The 19,490-nt window shown below is 55.6% G+C and overlaps 1 protein-coding gene across 2 annotated transcripts; it reads right to left on the reverse strand.

Moving 5' to 3' along the window:
* Positions 1-178: 178 nt before the first annotated feature.
* azi2 (5-azacytidine induced 2) lies at positions 179-12,703 on the reverse strand. 2 transcript variants are annotated; one of them, XM_039736373.1, is made up of 8 exons: positions 12,510-12,703; positions 9,966-10,195; positions 9,638-9,754; positions 8,452-8,551; positions 7,147-7,268; positions 2,943-2,992; positions 1,693-1,823; positions 179-624 (listed from the first exon to the last, which is right to left on the reverse strand). In XM_039736373.1, the coding sequence occupies exons 1-8, from the start codon at positions 12,544-12,546 to the stop codon at positions 335-337; spliced, it is 1,077 nt and encodes a 358-aa protein (XP_039592307.1). In that variant the 5' UTR covers positions 12,547-12,703; the 3' UTR covers positions 179-334. The 2 variants fall into 2 exon arrangements, with proteins under 2 accessions (XP_039592307.1, XP_039592308.1); XM_039736374.1 differs by lacking the exon at positions 12,510-12,703 and adding an exon at positions 12,222-12,414.
* Between the last annotated feature and the right edge of the window lie 6,787 nt (positions 12,704-19,490).

Here is a 19,490-nt window from a genome sequence, read left to right on the forward strand (position 1 = left end):
TGAAGGCGGCCCACCAGCGTGTTGCTGCTTCGCACCTCGCGCTTCTTTTTCCTCCTCCTTGTGCAGGACGCCCTTTGCTGCAGCTGTCACCTCGGTGCAGACGGGCATCGTCACTGTCACATGGGAGGTGCCCATCAGCTCAAGGACCCCCCCCTTTCCCCAAACAGAGCCCACCACGTTTGTTCTTTCTCTAATTTTATATCCTGCAAAAGAAGAAAAGGAGGAAAGTCACCAAGTGGGGGCCCCTGGAATGTCCCTCGGGAACGGGCATCTCAAGCACGACGAGTCGGTGCCCTTGGGGGTCCGCCCAGAGCTGGAAACACAATGGCGTCCTTCAGAAGGGGTCCTGCGGGTACGTGGTGTGGTCACACCGTGGTGCGAGACCCCTCTTGTCCTCCCAGAAGCGCACGTCGCTGGGCCTCGGTGGTCTCTCCTCTAAAGCGTCTCTGCCATACGGCTGGAGCTCCTGGGCACTGGGGCTGCCCACTGGACTTAACCTTCGGTGGGCCCAGACGGACTGGGCCAGCGGCTCAAAGGAGGAGCCCAGGGGTCTCAATGCGGCCGTCGTGAGTCGCCTGCCATCCCCTTCGGCGTCGTCGAGGCACTGGACAGGAAACGAGTAGGCTGAGGGGGGGGAGAAGAAAACTTACTGAGGAAGAGGAGGATGGCACCAGCCTGGCAGACCACACCACACACAAAGCCAGCCATCCAAACTCGTTCCCCACTCATGCACAGAAGTGACGGGACCCTCCACCACGGGCGCGGAGGGCAATCGACCGACACATCCAACCAGGCACTCGCCACAGACATTTGGGGCCAAGCACAGAGTCCTGCCAGGCAGCAGACTTCAGCGTATCGCCTCCCCCTACAGAACCAATGCCACCTGACCTTGAGACTTCTCCTCCATTAGGGGGTCCACTGCCCGGGCCTGATGTCTTAAGGACCCTCCTGGGCAGCTTCCACATGGTGCCATCCGATCGATGCCCACATGATGTAAAATAAACAACTGGCCAGGACTGAAGCTATGGGCACATGCCAGGGACAGCTGTGCCCACCCTCCTTGTCACCAGCTGGCAGACTCATCCCATCGGGTCCCCTAAGCCCACCGCTAGTGCCACAAAGTCAGTGGGCCCCTGAGCAGGTGACACTAAGATGAGGGTCGCCCATCCTTCCATTTTCTACCCGTCTAATTGGCTGGATGGGAGCTGATGGGGTCACCAGAGCAGGTGGGGGAGGGGGCTTTATGACACAGACAAGGTGATTAAAGGCTGTGGATGACGGGCATACAAGGGGGGGCAACTCAGAAAGATGGCAGCACACGGTGGCACAACAATCTGGGGACAAGAGATGACACATGACGAGGTCAGGGCTGCCTCTTCATCATCAATAAGCAGGGACACTTGACAGAAGGGGACCAGTGAGGTGACAGAGGACACCTCAGCTGATTTAGGACATGCATTGGCATCAGCCGGGTAAAGTGGGCACCAGTCAACACGGCCTGGCGTGCCCTTTGGCAGATTGAACGCTAGAAAATGGAAGGTCACGGCTTCAAAGTGTGAAAGTAACACGGGCATCGTGACCCCGTGACAAAGCCCCAGAGTGGCAGGACGGTGGCACCTCTGGGTGCAGAGCCAACCAGCACAGAAACTACAAGCTCAATGGGCATACAGGCTTCAACCCACCCCCACTCACCTCTGCTGCTGTCCACTCCGTGCCCCTCGCCCCTCAGCTTCCTCACCACGGCTGACTGCTGCCCGGTCACGGCACACAAGTGTGCCATCTCGCTCCGGAGGTCCCGGTAGGCCTGTAGCAGTGATGCCATCCTGAAAGAGGCAAACAAAAGTGTCAGTGACACAGGACAGGCCAGCCGGGCACGCCAAACATTCATAGCAGTGGAGGAGGAAAAGAAAAAACTGGGCAGCGCTGTGGGCACTCAGTAAATGCCACAGTGCCATCTAGTGGCCATCACCATTCACTGCCACTGCCCAGGACTAAACGGGTTCAGCTGGGCTGCTGACCTTAAACTGAGGGGTAAAACCACCAAAAACCCAGGAGGTGCCACTGCCCTCTCATCTCGTGCCCACATAAGCTGAAGGACTCTTCAGGCCAGCTGTCAATTCTGCCCCTACATTTTGTGCCAACTGTGTGTCCCTTGCCCTCCAGCTTTTCTCTTGGAGTGAGTACCTGTGGGCATCCGGGGGCTCAGGTAGAATTAAAGACCAGCGATGCCACTGCTGTAGCAGCCACTGTGCCCAGGTGGGCTGCCCACTCATCAAACTTGTGATGCCTGTTCAGTGAACAGGTTAGGCCCTGAACCCGGTGTGCCCGTGCCACCACTACAACCCTTTAAAAAGTCCTCAAAGCCAGGATGCCAGCTGGCTTTAGAATGTCAAACTGGCCTTGGTGGACAGGGGTCACCATCTGCTGCCCTCCCAGTTCACTCAACAAATCACAGACAAAAGAGCCCGTGTGAAAGCTGGTAAGCTCCGCAATGGCATCACTTACTGGTACCCACCTATGCCAGCTCTGAAGTCCTTCCAGACAGGCACCAAGCACAACATGCAGCCACTCGGGCAGCGAGGGATGAGCACGGGGCACCCCAAAACACAACATCCACGAACGACTGAAGCTGAACAAGCTGTACCAGGGCCATACCAATGTCCCCAGGGTACACTTGACTCTTGGCATCACGTTGCTAGTGGGTCCTGCGATACCACATCTGCCAGTGTGCCCACCACTCGTGTGAGACTGAACCCTGCCTTGTGCCAGTGGGCAGGCATGTCCTGAATGAATATTAGTGCCATTCAGCAGATGGCAGACTGCTGAGTCAAGGTGGGCAGACTGAACCTCAGTGCCTACCTCAAACATCTACACCCGAGACGTGGCATCCAGCGAGCTTGGCCAGACGATCATAAATTTAACGCAGGTGGCGGTCAACATACCCAGCGTCCTCCACGGTGCCCTCGGGCTTCTCGTCACTTCCATGGATTACCTGAGGAGGAGAACAACAACAATAAGAGATGAGGCCAGAGGAGAGCCCACAATGTGCCTGGGCAGCGCCCCTTCTTTTAGTGGGCACAGGATGCCATTAAGGCTCATTGCCCCCACCAGTTCTCAACAAAGCCGCCAGCACTCCTGGCACGTCATTCTGTGCTTAGGTGCTGACGTGAGCTCTGTGCCATCTCCCTGTGCCCAGGGGTCGCGTCACCCTTACTTATTTGGGTTCTCTTTTCCCAGCGATGCTAAAACAGACGGAGCTTGGCATGATGTCAGGGGAGTGTCTTGGGTAAGGTGTGGCCATCATTCGATTGTGGACTGGCATTTTACTGGCCCCAGTCCTTGCATCACACAGGTGCCCATTTATACCTGTGGCAGGGCATTTCACACCAGTGACCAGGAACGGGCACAGGGGCATGGCCAGCCTCACTGGTGGATGCGAGGATAACAAAGAGCTGCAACACGGGCACCAGAGAGGGAGGAGCACAGGGACAGAAGCATAGCACCCCAGGCTACAATGCCCCCTAGGGACCCTGAGTCACCAGTCGTCCAACAATCTGCCATACAACAGGCAAACTCTGCCCATCTGGTGATCAAGTGCTGCCACCTAGCAGCCCGGAGGTGCTGCGTCCTCTCACTACAGCAGAAATCCCTGGCAAATGCAAAGTGCCCTGCTATGATATGGCATCTAACCACCCACCTCCCTCTTGCACCTGTGCAGGGCATCTCTTGCCAGTGTGCTCTTCTTATTTTTTAATGGATACCAGCTGGGCACCCGGCATCGGTCACTTGAGACAAAGCCTGCTTGAGCAGAAGAAACGGGGGGCAACTCGAGGCGCTTTGAACTATGGCAGCCGACGGCAACGAGATAAAAAGGGCAATGCCAGTCATCCTTCACAGCTTCATCAAAAGCAAGCATGTGCACGGGATGGCACCTCCCACAAACCTGAATGTCTACTGTTGGCGTATGGGTATGTGGCTGGAGCAGGGGGCACTGCAGTCTCGGGGTGGCCAGTTGGACTGCACCTCATCAGCTATGTGCCCGTCTCTTTCATTGGTCAGACTTAACACAAGAATGTTGGAGCTCCCCAGCCAAGTAATGCCAGTCCAATGGTGCCAACATTACTGCTTGTGAGCCCACTTTGTGACCACGAAGTTCCCTCCAGAGCTGGATGGGCTCACCGTGTGGACAGCGATGCCTACCTCAGATATGACCCGCTCATCAATAAGGGACAGAGGCGGGAAGACAGACTGGCATCAGAGTGCTCACCTCACCCCTGTGCCCCTTCACTTAAATATGATGTGAGGCACTGGGCCAGGCATGACTGCGGGCATACACTAATCTCAAACTTCAGTCAAAGGACATCCAAGCAGGCTGTGTGCCAAGTGAGCCCAAAGAAAAAAAAAAAAAAGAAGCGCATGCCATCCGGGGTGAGTGCCCGCCCTGTGCTTGGTGTAAGGGTGGGTGCTGGAGGTCAACAAGATGCAGACAAATGCAAACCACTCTGAAAAGGCACGATTGCCCAATCCCGATTGCTGAATGAGGGTCAGTCTGGAATGGCACACAAGAAACCCTGGCAATGCCACAAGGACATGAATTAGCTGGGCAGTCTGTGCCCATTTTGAAAGGCCTGGTGCTCACGTTGAGCAACCCTCGTCCGACTATCCCACACCGTGGGCCGTGTGTCTGGGCTGCTGCCGCTGGCACCTGTGAATGCAGGGCAAAGACCTTCAGCAGCAGGCTGGATCTTTCGTGCCATGCTGCCCATCTTCAGTTATGCCACCAGCTCCTGCCACAGCCATTAAACAGCCTCTTTGTGCCCATGCCATACTTAGATGCCACCCAGTCAAGCCCTTCTCACAGTGCTGGGTTTCTGTGGCGAAATACCCAAACAGTGGAGCCCCAAGTCAGGGTGGTAATGATGCCAGTACTGATGCCCATCACATGCCTGGTCACGATGTAATAAATGGACTGTACGGCAGCTCTCAAACTGCAGACCCTTTCACTGGGCACAGTGCCAAGTGACTGGCGCTGCCAGTGATGGCCCTGCTGACACAGACACCTGCCCTACAGACACAACTTCATGGCCTCTTGATGCCAGCACGTCCGATAAGATGGCAGGGGGCCGTGGGGGGTCTCGACTTTAAACTCCCTGCCGGGCCGATCAATTTAGGTCACCTAGCTGCCTGCCGCCCCCTCACCAACCTCCGACAGCTCGGCAGGAGCTCAGCGGCACCCGGGCAGGGCTGTGCCACCCGTGGCGGCACGCAGGTTATGTAAAGTAACAAATTCAGCCGCCATGTGCTGCTTTTCACGCTGCATTCATAAGCACCTCGAGCTGCATTTGTAAATCGGTTAACGAGCGAAGAAATCAACACTTCATGACAAAGAGCCTTAAAGGGCCCAGCGTCAACTCGGGGGTCTCCAGGGAGCGCTGCCGAAATCTGCCAGCGGAGACGGAGACAAAAAGGCCTGCCTGCCTGCCTGCCCGCCCTGTGCCCGAGTCCTCAGAGCAGGACCAGGCACCTTACAGCAGCTTCACCACATTGGCCAGATGCCATCCAGGGGGCACCCAAAGGAAATGCAAAGGGACGCCGAGAATGAAGAGGCTCCTCCAGCTGGCATGTCTGTCCTCGCCAAGGAAAGGTGGCACAAAGGGCACCTTCAGACCCCGTCTGTCTGTGCCGTCACGTTCAACGGCTTCTTTAACCTCTTAATCAAAAACCAAATCATGAGGGGCAAAGTGCCCAACAGCTGACCGGCCAAGTGGATGCCACGGAGACCCCCGTGTCCTCACTGGCTTCGGTTGCAGCACAGGCTGTAAAGGAAAAGCCAAGGCCTGAGAAGCCCCTCCTGGAAAAGGTGGGGCACAAGCAGCGCCAGGCTTGATTTAAAATGCTGCCCTGCTTTGCGGCACTACCAGGGCGGGCATTCGGCACTTTATCACACTTTAAAAAGTCAACCGACCCAGAATGCATTGCGCAAGAGAGCAACACTTGCAGTGACACCTGATGGACCGGTCCTCATGCAGGCAGCGGGCACTACAGGCCAGTCACGACTGCCAGTTTGTCTGCTTGGCACTGCCACACCCCCATTGCATCTGGCCCCAAGGTGCTCCTAACATGCTGTGTACTCAGTCAGGACTGGTCTTCTAGCACTGGGTCCATATTCAGTGCTGCGGGCTGTGCCAGTCACACGTTGTGAGTTGAGGGCACACGACAGCACCGCCGAACAACCAGAAACATCAAAGAAGAAAGTCACATCTGCTCAAAACGAGGAGGAGGAGGAGGAGGCAGCGTCATGCAGGCCTTTTGTGTGGAGTTGGGCACCACCTAGTGGGCACAGAGGGAGTAGCAGCTCGAGGGCCTGCATTTATCAGCATCACCCGGAGTTCAGTGCCAGACGCGTTGCCCTGCACACTCAACAAGCCACGGGGTGCGATGCCCTGCTCGTCTTTAAATGGCTCGAGCCCTTGGCCTACATGTGACGTGATGTGACTGACATCCTTTGGCCATGAAACCTTCAGCCAACGAGGGCCTGGCATCTCCTTAAAGCCACAGTGAGCTGCTGCTCTGAGCGGGCGACAGACTCTCCATTTTCAAACAAGACCCCCACAGAGCGCCCTTCAAAGCCTTCTTCACTAAACTTTTAGCCCGAGTCGGAGACCTCTGACCCCCCCCACACCCCAAGCGCAGCCCTCCATCACACTGGTGCCCACCGCCCTCCTTTTCATTCTCTTTACTATTGTAATGGACTTGCTTTCTGGTGGGCAGCAGTGGGCTGAAACACAAACGTCCAGCAGCAAAACGACGGTCACTAAAGGGCCTCCAGTGACATGTAAGTGGGCATCGACAATAGAAGAGCACGGGCATCTCAATGGCACGATATGGCAACTCAGAAACGTCAGCAAAGCAGAGGCTACACCTGTGGGCATGAAACAAGAACAAGGTGGCCGACTGTCCGGCGTCTCTCAGACTGACGCGTCCAGCGTGTAAAGGGGAGTTAGCCCGATGGCACCTGCCCATGACAGCCCTGGCACCTCTGGTTAGACAACACTTTAACCCGACAGTACTCGGCTCCACTTTAATGTCACCCCACTCACAATGCCCGCCCTGCTCTGGGCACCTTCAGTGAACGCACCCACTCACCTCGGCTTTCTGCCGGAGTCGGCTGCACTCTGCTCGGAGAATGTCGAGCTGCTGCTCCAGGGCGTGGACCTTCACCTCGCTGCTCACTTCGGGGTCCGGCGCCACACTCAGCTTGGTCATCACTGCAAGACAAGCACACGTTCAGAGAGGGGGCGGCGTCACCCTGATGGCATCGGTCATCCACCACACTCGTACGGCCAACACAGAGCCATCTTCAAATAGCCATTTATTTGGAAGACCACCCTAATTTCCTGAAGGCCCCTTGGGGAGACGAGTTCCCATCAATTCATCACCAGCAATCATTCAAATGGGAAGACACCCGACGGGGGTCCACAACTGGTGGTCCAAATGGCCACCACAGAAGACCCACAGATTAAAGACCAGTGCCCGTGTGTGGTGGGATAGGCTGCAGGTGCGCGGGTCTTTGGGGACCTCGTGACGGGTGGTCTGTGCAGGCTTCAAGTGGGTGCACTTCACACGTGGGCCAATCAGGAGCCTGCATGCTGCCACGGAGGGAGTGGCCCCTCACACCTGCGCCCAATCAGAGAGCAGAGGTCAGCGGGGGGAGGGGAGAAGGAAACCGGAAGACCCGGGAGAGGAGCCCTGTGCCAGCTTGGGCCTCACCAAGGAGCGGCGTTCCAGGGGCCGGTCAGCCCCACTGAATAACCGAGTGCCGTGGGCGCGGCCCCTGGTCACTCGGTCTGGACAGAGCCACGTGGGCGGCTGTGACGGGGCTCGGGTGACAAAGACGTTACTGAACGGGTGAGCCCTGGGAAGGAAGAGGTGGGCTGGGATCATCCCGCAGTGAAATGAACGTTACGCTCCAATGACTGTTGGCACCACGTCCTACTCTCCACTGGCCCCTTTGTTTTAGATTTACTGTGGATGACGCCCCTGCACTCGTGGCATTCTGTGTTTTGCCCGGGGCCAGTCTCCTCATCCGCCGGCTCAGCCAGTTATGACCAGTCGGGTTCAAGGGAGCCGAGCCGCACCGCCACAGACCCGTCCACAACTGCTTCATCTCACTTCAGGTAAACCCTGGGGGGCACAGGGCGCGGCTCCGAGTGACCACATGCACGTCACTAGAGCAAGAAAGGCTAAGAGACCACCCGAGTGGGCTTCAGACTCTCAGGATTTGGCATGGGCATCCGTGCAGCTGCTATACTTGGCGTAAATAGGGCTGTCCTGTGGCGTCACCTGGCGTGGACGATTCTGCCCTGGTCATGTGACATTGAAGGATGGTCGCAGATCTGTGTAAAATGCGTGGCCAGGGCACCGGTACCCCAAACGACACAATGGCCGTACCTTGGTGAGTGTCCACCTCCGAGCGCAGCTGCAGCAGCTCCACTTCCTTCACCTGCAGCTGCTCCGTCAGGCTCTGCTCCAGCGCCAGCTTCTCCTTCATCTTTCACAAGGAGACACAAACAAATTCATCAATTCAGGGGCGGCGTCCCCCCACATAAATCTGAACAAACAAAAGCACACACACTGCTCGTGTGCCCCCTTTGAGAGAAGGTGGGCATCCAGAGGGAGACTAAACGGCTGGTTTTGAGGGTCCTTTGCCAGCCTTATCTGCACAGTAATCGGGGGGGGGCGCTCGACCATTTGGCCAAATGCAGAGGTCTGAGGGTACACAAAAACAAGTGGCGCCACATCTCAAACGTTCAATCACATGTCGACACCAGAGGGGGCACACAAAGCGAACGAGTGGTTTACAAATGACTGGGCATCATTAGCGAGACTCGCGAGTAGAGTCCTTCAAGGTGTTGAGGTGGGTGTGTTTAGCGAGACCACCCGACGTGGCCAAGCAGGGAGATGAGCACGCCGTCCATATGAGCTACCGCTCCAGGCGTCTCCTAGCATTCCCAAACCGTGTGGGGGTCTCTGATGAAGGTCACGAGGGTCGCTTTCAGCCCAGTAGCCAACGTTTTGCTTACTTACACAACCATTCGAGTGTGACGTCACATGACAATGATGGCATTTCGATGAATGTTGGCGCTTCCTGCACTGCCGCCATTTTGGATGGATGGAAATGAAGGTCCTCATGAAAAAGCAAAGGCCCGAGGCAGACGCGTGCTGAACGTCCAGCAGACTGCAGAATGGATGCCCTTACAGCAGGACGGCTTCAGGCACTCGGCCGTTGGTTGGTACGAGGACGGCCTGGAGAACCCCTCTTGGTCGTTGTACCCGTCTGTCTAAATTTAGAAAGGTTTTCCGATTCGGGACGTCACCGTCAGGTGACGATGGATTCGTTGTTTTTGAAGAACGCTTCGACGGCGAGAGCACGGTGCCCATCAGACCGAGGCGTGTGGCCGACTGAATACGACAAGGGGTCGCCTGTCAAAGGACCCCTGCCCACCTCGCCAAAGGGGGTACTTCACTTTGGCTCACCCTGCACATTCACCACGATGCCCGTCTAGCTCTTGAACCCAATGCCAGTGTGGGTGGCCCTAGTTGGTGCCCTCCACCCCGCTCTGTACCCACTGCTCACCACCTTCTCCAGCTCCACTTCGAGGTCGGCTTTCTCGACGTAGATTCCCTGGAAGGCCCGGAAGGCCTTGTTGACATACGCGGGTCCTTCGGAGGCGGCCTGATCCGAGAGGATTACCTGGCGGGTAAAGGGAAACGGGCAAATCAGAAGTCAGCAATCCGACACGGACACGAGGCGGTGGCATCAAACCTCCCGGCAGGCCACTCTACCTGTCGCTGCCCGTCACATGTCACCTCGCGTAAAGGCGTCAGCCAAATAGCCCGGAGTGACGGTGACAACGTGCGGGGCCGAGTCTGGCCTGGGGGCAGTGCCAGCCTGGCTGCCTTACCTGCTGCTCCAGCTGCCTTATCCGCCTTTTCAAGCCCGCGTTTTCTTTCTCCGCCGCCTGGAGACGCTTCTTGATGTCCTCGTAGGCCGTCACCAGTGCAAAGTGGGATGCGATGGACTCGTCCCCCGAGCCGCGGGACACCGGGCTCTCCTTCAGCGGCTCCAGCAGGCCATCGGCCGTCTCGTGCTTCAGGATGCAGATGTCATCGTCTATCGATAGAAACTCCATGACTGCGGAGGTCAAAGGACAAAGCAGAGAAAGGAAGGTCACAGCACGTCCGCCGGCGGGCCGTCATGGCGGGGCACTCGCTGTCTCGGGAAAGAAAGGCGGGCGTGACCACGGGAGCGGCATTAATGACAGCATCAGCCCTCGTGTCTGTGCTATACCCTGGAGGTGCCACGGCAGTGCCACTCTGCCGCATGTCAGCCCCTTGCCTTCAACTGCGAGGCCACCCGTCACCTGTTTATCAAGGGCAGGCAGGTGCTGCAGAGGTACGATGACAGAGGTACGATGACAGGCGCCAAGGACAAAGTAAAAGACACGTCACACGCCCGGTTTATGGGGGCTTCCACAGAAGTGGGCCGCTGACAGTTGACTTCTCCTCTGGACTTTCTGCTCTACTCCGTCCTCGTCACAACAACCCCACAGCGCCACCCTGAGGCAATTCAAACTGTGCTGCCGTGACTTGACTTGGCAGCAGGGACGCCAGGAGGGCACGTGTGTAGCTCACCGGCCGCCACACGGATGGCGGCTTACAAGGTGCATAGGAAGACGAATGAAATACGCAGGAGCCACGGAGAAGGAAACGCGCCAACCAAACAAACCCCACGCAGGATGAGACGGCGGGCAGACAGGGCAAGGCCACTGCTATGAAAGAGAACCTGGCAGGCAGGCAGGCAGGCAGAGCCCCGCCAATGTGTGTGACCCTCAGCACGTCAGTCACCTGCCAAGCCACAAATGCCATCTAACCACGGAAAGGCGCTATACACGGCAGCCAGTCCCACAAATCCTGTCACCTCAGCGCGTCACTGTCTGGTCACAGGGTGAGGCTGCCAGTCACTTTACCTTCTCGTGGTCTTCGTTTTGTGCACTCGGGGACGAACAGAAAACGCTCTCTTTGCTCATCTGCGGCTCATTCACCTTTCCTGTCCCCTTCTTTTTATCCTGAGGCGTCAGACCCCCCCGACGTGCCCCCCCGGCGTGTAATATGCCAACTTCTGTGCATTCAGCACTCGCACGTCCCCAGCATAAACGTTTCAACACCGTGCCGCTTCCTACCAAATCCTCAACAGCAGAGCTACGGTTTGTGAGGTACCAGCTGTTGGAATGTACTGTGCAATGTGCCAAGAAAGTGCCACATGTAACAGAGGGCACTAAGCGGAAGTCAGCAAATGGCACAGGCCTGGGGCTATAATGTAATAAAGGAGACAAAGAAAGAGGGGGCACAAATCTCAGTCAAGCCCAGTCACTGATCTGCAGCCACAAAAGAGCCAAGGGAATAAGAAATGGGCACAGTAAGGCCATCGGCCAGTGGGCGCCAGTGGGGTTACCAGTTTCTCGATCTGTCCTTTTTAAGGCTTCTGTGCCAGCTGCACAGGTCACCTGTTAGACTGAAAACTGCTGTGTGTGTTCTTAGTACATACAAGGCACAATGAACCCCTTGGGGCGATGCCCTCGGGTGGGCGAGGGGACCACCCGCACTCAGACAGACCGGCAGGGCAGCTACCCGGTTTGTTTATTACTGTAAGTGCCATCTGTTGAAATGACAAATGTCTTGCATCACCCGATATTTTCCAATAGATGGTGCACTGCAGACACTGTGGGTCACGCGGATTCCTTTGATTGGGCTGGCAGTGCCCCAGTTCGCTAGTTCATAAAAGTTTAACAGCCCTCGAAAGGTTTAAAGCGGTCACCTCGATCAGGACGAAACTCTTACAATTAAAGCCAGGCGGTCAGCGTGACATCAGGAATTGCTCGGCATATTTGAAAACCGCACACACACAATTCGCAAACCTGCTTTTGTTTTCTCGGGACGGACACCAAAGCACCGACACCAGGATAGGCCACCTGCTGTAGCGAGGCCAATGAACTGCGACGAAAACCGACACTCCTCGGGACTGAGCCGGCGAAGCCCATTAAAAACTGACCACGGGGCGGGGGCTGGGGGACCCGGGCCGGTGCTCGACCGACTGAAAAGACGCCGCGCCACTAAAGAGCGAGATGTCGGGTAAAACCTTAAAGCTCGCGGCCTCTCACCGTCCTCGTACTGCAGAGCAGCGGCGTCTCACCGACACCGCGGGTCATTCGGGTTCCCCAAAGCTCCAAAACAAACCGCACAGCCGTCCGTCCGCGGAAACTGAAAGCGAAAGGAATCTCTCCTCTTCCACCCCCTGCGCTCGTCCTCCGTTCATTGACTAACCGGCCGGCCGCGGCCGCGGCCTCGGCCTCTCCTCTCCTCTCCTCTCCTCTCCACTCCACTCCACTCCACTCCACTCCACTCCCGCTCTTTGTAGACCACACGCGCCTCCCCTGCCCGGCACTTACTGGCGGCCGCGCTGCTCCCGCTCTGCTGAAGCTTCATCGACTCGTCACCTCTTCATCGGCAGCAGGCGTTCTTAACGCGGGATGCGAATCGCCAGAGCAGAACCGCCATCCTCGGCCGTGCGCTTCCTCACAGCCGCACCAACACGGTTTGGCTCGACTCTGCCCCACAGAGCAGGAAGTAAACGACGCACATTCGGCGGAAGTCTCCCTGACAAGTGAGCCGGAAGTCCCGCCCAACCATTCGGCGACGCAGCGCGCGAGTGACGTCAGCGCGCGGCAGGAAGGTCACGGGGTCGCAGATCGGCTTGCGGGTAAAGCAAATGGCGGAAGGAAGGGTGTGAGCGGCAGGGAGGGTTTGTGGCCGGCACATTTAGCAGTCGTGTTTGCACATATGGGCCGATGATTTGAAGAACCCATTAAATAATGACGTGAGTTCAGCCGCTCCGTCTTGTAATGGAGGACTTGCACAGAGCCTGCCAGATGCCTTCAGCCGCAGTGGTAGCCGTAAGCATTGAGGGCTACAGAAGTCGGTCCAGCCCAGTGGCCGTGCTGAGGAGCCTCAAATCACTTTAGCGGTCTGTGTGTTCTGCTCCGTGCCAGTTTGTACGGTCGGCGATAAAGATTCACTTTTAGGGGGTCGAGGAGCAGGCACGGGGACAGCGCATTGCCGCTCCTGCCACACGACAGATCAGCTCGGGGTCCCGGTTGGCAACCCCCCCGGCAGACCTCCCTCTGGAAATGTCTGCCGCCGCCAGGTGTTAGGTGGGCGTGAACAATGAGGCTCCTGTGAGTTGGATCACCCTCGGGTAATCGTGCCGTCCGTGTAGGAGATGCGCCCCATTCAAGACCCCACAAAGTCAAACCGGCGGTGCCCAGGGACCCTCCGCAGTGACACACATGAAGGAGCCAGGTCCCAGGACAGTGAGCAGGTGCAGTTACAAGCCACAGTTAGGAAGAGAGACATATTATGGGCTGTGTAGAGGGTCGACTTTATCACCCACTGCGTTCAATTCAACTACCGGCAAACGTGTGGACGGCGGTGTGTGCGTGGAGAGCGGACGCTTCTAGAAACAGGAGATCACTTGATGGCCGTTGAGGAGGAAGAGCAGGAGATGGCGACATTGGGGTCAGCACCTCCAGGACAGGGCCGGGCCGCCATCAAGTCAAAGAGAGGGAGACGTCGACTTGGTTTAAAGTCGGGGTCGCCAGTGAACGCCATTTACACGTGGGAAGAGCACGACGTGCACCAAACGAGAGGCGTTAGAAGTCTGAAAAGCGGACTTGGCATTTCGTCACAAAGACAAGAAATTCAAATGAAATGATAGCTGAGGGTAAAGCTCCACGTTTGGCCAATTAAAATTCAATTGGATGAGGCGCAGGTTGGGAGTCTGTGCCCGCACCCACCACACGGCAAACCCCCTGGGTTCAAATAAAGTGGCGCTGGTGAACGTTTTGAAGGTCAGCGTGTGATTACGGCGGCCGAGCCGGCGGCTCAATGACCACACGTGACCCCGGCTGAAGCTTCACGGCCGCGTTTGACTCCCGCTGCAGACGGGCGAGACGAGGACCCCGTTAGAGCTCCAGTGACGGGCGAGGGGACAGAGTCTAACAGAAGGACCCGCAGGGATTGGCAAACCGTGTGATGGCGTCGGATCGTGGAGTTTAACGTGAAATGTTTGGTGGAGGACCACTTAGGAGATAAAACGTTTTATTCATATAGCGCCTTTCCCAGCGTCAAGGCAGGGTGTGCAGTATATGGCATTGTACAAACCAGATGAATAAAGAAGATTATGAGGGGGAATTCAGAGAAAAGCCTAACAGACACCAGGACTGATGGTCTCGTACACACACACACACACACACACACACACACACACGGGTGACGTGAGGGCCTTGACATGGAGGACCACTGAGAGAAGAAGAATAAAGTCAAGTAGAGCGGTCATTCCAGAGTCTGGGCACTCGCCATACAGCTGAAGGCCCTGCTGGCACGCATGGAGTGTAGATTAGTGTGGGCACAGAAACAGAGGACCTTAGTGGGCAGGCAGGCAGGCACATCGTGACGAGAAGAAGGTCACTGATGTAGTTTGGCGTGAGCTCGATGATAGGATTTGATATTCGATTCTGTAAGACACGGGGAGCCACTGAAGACGGAGCAGGATGGCGTGATGTGCCCGCTGCTGCTGCTCCGTGTCAGGACTCTTACAGCCGAGTTTTGAATAAGCTGGAGCTGTGATGGGCGATTATGAGGGGCACCTGCCAGCAGCGAGTTACAACAATCAATACGGGACAAGTGAAAAGGAGAGGAAGGAGCGAACGCGGGATACGTGACGGAGGTGACAGTAAGAGATGACAGGTGACACCGAGACTCTTCACACAGAGGCAGGTCAGATCACCGCCAAGATGGACTGACGAGGAGCTCGTTTTATTAAGTTGAGCTTTGGTCCCAATTCCACTTCTGTTGCAGTTTCGTTTTCGAGAGTTCTGCTCCATCCAGCTCTTCATTTCACGCAGGCAGGTTGTGAGCTGAGAAGCTCTGATGAAGTTCAACTTCTAACATTGAAGTGTCGTCAGCGTGACAATGACAGGCCAGTCCACAGCTACGGATAACATGGCCGAGGACAGAGCCCTGAGGAGACTAACAGACTCGTGCCTATCAGTCAGACAGGACTGGAGGGCAGTGCCAGAGGTACCCAGTGGCATGTTCTCCATCGTTCTGGGCAGTAGAACGTCATGTCTGACCCGAGTGTCAAATGCCGCACTGACGTCTGACAGAATGACCGTGCTGGTCCGTCCACAGTCTGCTGCCATAAGCACATCATTGGTACCCGTAGCTGAGCAGTTCACAGCTGTGCCGCGCCCTGGCACCACACAAGTTACTAGAGGTTAAGTAGTTGGCGAGCTGGCACGCTGCGACGTGCTCAAGAGTTTGACAGGAAAGGTGAGTGGGAAACAGGACGGAAATTATTAAGATGGTCGCCATCAAGACCACTGGGGTTAGAGAAGCGGTGAGCGGTACTGAGCCAGCGGGTGACGAGGGATGAGTTTATTATTGATGTAGCAGTCGGCATTATGGCATGGGGGCACGACTGAAGGAGCGTCTGGGTCTGGGGTCCGGGGCACAAGCAGTCAGCCTCATCTTACAAAGCAGGTGTGACTGACTGGTGGGAACTTCGAGAAGGAGCTGGGTGGAGTGGGAGAACAGGGAGAGACAGGAACAGATGATGGATTTATGTCAGTGGAATTATTCACATCTTTACTTTTGTTACGGAAAAAGTCGAGGAATTCCTCGCAGACTTCGGTAGAGGAGGTAGTTATTCTGAATGCGGGAAAGCGGGCGGGTGGGACGCGTTCAGAGAGTTACAGAAGACCAAATGTCAGGAGCCGCCCTGTAGATCGGGGACAGCAGAAAGACTGTGACGCGACTTAACGAGCCAGCGCTGGCATCGATGGCACTGACTTTAGTGCCAGAGTGGGTAGAAGAAGTGAAGCCAGCAAGGGGGCAAATGTGCAGCGGGAAAGCGGTCCCACCCTAAAGCGTGCTCCCCCGGCAGAGACACACAATTGAAGGTGCGACTTTATGTGCAGGAGCGCAGCAGCGTCAGGTGGGCTTTGTTTATCGGTCGTTCAGTGCGGACCCTCCAGCAGAAAACAAACGGAAAAGAAGTGCGGATTTACAGTACGGGGGGCTGTGCAGAGAAACGACAGGAACTGACAGAGGGGAGCAACACGAGTAACGTCTGTGTGTGTGTGTGTGCGCGCGATGGTGTGTGCGCGCGTGTGTGACAGCATGTGTGTGTGTCTGTGTGTGTGCGTGACGGCGCGTGTGACAGCATGTCTGTGTGTGTGTGTGTGTGTGTGCGATGGTGTGTGCGTGAGACGACGTGTGTGTCTGATGTTGTGTGTGTGTGTGTGTGCGCGTGACGGTGTGCGTGTGTGTGTGATGGTGTGTGCGTGTCTGAGCACACAGATACACAATGGCATCAATCCCAAAACAAACTCAGTCCCAAAGCCAAAACCATCACTCGGATACGCAAAGAGAAAGACAAAGAAAGGCCGTCAAGCACCAGAGCTGCCCCTCCAATAGCACAGCAGAGCCGGACCCCCAAAGTTCTGAAAGCCCCTCAAGTCCTCCTGTCCACCACACTACCTGCTCACTTAGTCCAGGTGTCTGTGGTCCTCTGTGTGAAGACAAACGTCCAGATGTTGGTGTGACATTCTCCCTTCACAAGTGTCCAGCGGTGTCCCCGTGTTCTTGATGACCTCATTTTAAAGTCACCATCTTGACCCACTGGACTCATGTCTTTCATCATTTTAAACACTTCACTCAGGTCTCCTCTTCATCTCTGTTAAGGCTCAGCTCTTTTAATCTTCACTCCTAACTCGTCCCCTGTAGCCCCCCGTAATCAGCCTGGTCGTTCTTCTCTGGACCTTCTCTTGTGCTGCTATGTCTTTATGGAGACCCAAACTGCCCCCCGGACTCCAGATGAGGCCTCACCAGTGGGTTATAAAGACTTGAGCAGACCCTCCTGTGACTTGTACTGCACACATCAAGGCGCTATATGACCTGACAGTCTGTGAGCCTTCTTCATGACTTCTCAACGCTGTCTGCCAGTCGATAACTTAGAGTCCACTGTGACTCCTAATCCTCATAAGGTGGACTCTCGATTTTCAGACCCCCATTGTGTATTCAAGCCTCACATTTTTACTTCCTTTGTGTCACACTTTAACATTTCCTGACATTAAATTTCACCGTCCACAAGTCTGCCCGCGCCTGTCTGCTGTCCAAGTCCTTCTGTGATGATATAACAGATTCCAAATTATCTGCCAATCCACCCATCTTGGTATCATCTGCCAACTTCACCAGCTTGTTCCTTCTATCTATTCCTATCTAAATCATTTATATTTATTAAAATAGCAGCAGCCCCTCACTGCCCCCTGCTGGTCACCGCTCTTAATTCGGTCTCCCTGACCAGTTTTCTCCTTCTCGTCCCTGCTCCTGGTAGGGTCCCCGTATTTCCTGCTCTCTGACTGTCTTCACCTCTGCGCTCCCTGGGATGTTTAATACTTTGGATACGTTTTTGTACCCCCCGTCCTGACGGAGACCCCGTTTGTGTTGTAAAAGCCCTCCATGCTGTTGGACTAACGACCCACCTGGAGCAGCCAGACGTGACCTGAGCCGATGGCAGGTGACTACTAAGGGCTCCTTGTGATTGGTTGATTCGGAGCGCGGCCACACCCTCGATTATTAAAGGGGGCCGCACACTCACACTTTACTTTTCCTCTTCTCAGCTCACACTTTCCAATTTGTTTACTCCTTCTTTGTGGGGACCACAGCTTCAGTAATTATCTATGCATCCTCAGCGTCTCAACCACATCCTGTAGCAGAATGAAAGACCACCACTGCAGAGTGAAGGGGTCTTCAGGAGGACAAAGACCACACGGCTCACATTCATAAGGATCTTCCTCCTCCTCTTCTTCATTTGTTTAATGGCGGTTGGCAAACCAACTTAAGGCTCTTTACTGCCACCAACTGGACTGGAGTGGGGTGCAGAAAGGGGGGGGGGGATAGGAACCAAAGCCCACTGTGAAGTGGGACGCCTGCATTATGTGATCCAATTCAGTGATGTCAGACAGCCCACCCGAATGATCCACGCCCTGCTGCCCACTCCCCGGGGGTCCTGATGTCCTGTTTTGCCCCCCTTTTCCCACCATGTGCAGCTCTACTCTTGTATTTGTTGGACGGTCAACTTATCAAAGATCTTGAGCGGCCATCGCTCTTCTCTCTTAAGTGTTGTTTCTTGTCCTGGTGTGTCTAAACGCAGGGGACGCCATCTGGCCTGAAGAAGGGGCCTCAGTCACCTCCAAAGCCTGCGTGTTGTCATCGGTGAGCCAATTAAAGGGGTCTTTGTGCTTAACTTGGCTGACCCAATGAATGGCACAAGACCCTCGTACTCTTGTATTCACTAAAGAGAATGAAAGGAGCAACTCTCCCTGTGTACAGCAGATGGCAGCAATGCGCCAGGAGAGGCAATCTGCACTTTAACAGAAGAAGAAGTAGTTCAGATGGGCATCATCAGGCCAGGTGGGCACAGCTTAACATCAGTCTGAGACTAAAGAGACACGTGGTGGGCAGGGAGAGGCTGCAGCGATAGTAAGGATATGCCTGGGCTGGGCAGCACAGCGGGCATTACGGCTGTCTGTCTGTTTGGGCAACGCAGCGGGCATTATGTCTGTCTATCTGTCTGGGCAGTACAGCAGGCATTACGGCTGTCTGTGTGGGCAGTGCAGCGGGCATTACGGCAATCTGTCTGTCTGGGCAGCGCAGCGGGCATTACGGCTGTCTGTCTGGGCAGCGCAGCGGGCATTATATCTGTCTGTCTGTCTGTCTAGCGTGTTTTCTCTCCACAATATGATGACATTTACAGCACTTCAGTACTTTGACTTAAGCAATGAAGTGCCCACCACTCACGGGCACCTGCACATAACGCAGTACCCCATGACATTCACACAAAACTCAACCAGAAGTCAAACATTTGAGAGGGTAGACACGCCTGCCCCGTCTCGGTGGGCCTCAAACTCTGCCCTGCGGACCCCCAGTGCCTGCGAGTTTTTTGTTTGCGTTTGTGTGCTTTGGGGTCCGGTCAGTTTCTATTCATTGCATTTCACTTTCCCCTTCTGCTTGTCCGGGTGTCCCATTGGTTTCATTTGTCGTTGACACCCAAGTGGCATTGCCCCCCCACATTTGTGTCGTCTGCTTGTATTCAGTTGTCCTCATCAGGATACATTGAAGGGTGCAAACTACACAGAAACGGGGCAAAGCAACATGTGGCCCGTCCTGCGTCCGTCTGTCTCGTCCATTGTGGGCTCTCAGGGCCGCCCTATCTCATTAAGAGTGAATGCCAGCACCCAGCCCTCAAAGGCATGCCAGTCCATCTCAGTGCCCACTCATGCCAGGTCAGTTTAGAGTCACCACAAGTC

The sequence above is a fragment of the Polypterus senegalus genome, chromosome 15 (genome assembly GCF_016835505.1).
Source record: "Polypterus senegalus isolate Bchr_013 chromosome 15, ASM1683550v1, whole genome shotgun sequence".
NCBI classification, from domain to species: Eukaryota; Metazoa; Chordata; class Cladistia; order Polypteriformes; family Polypteridae; genus Polypterus; species Polypterus senegalus.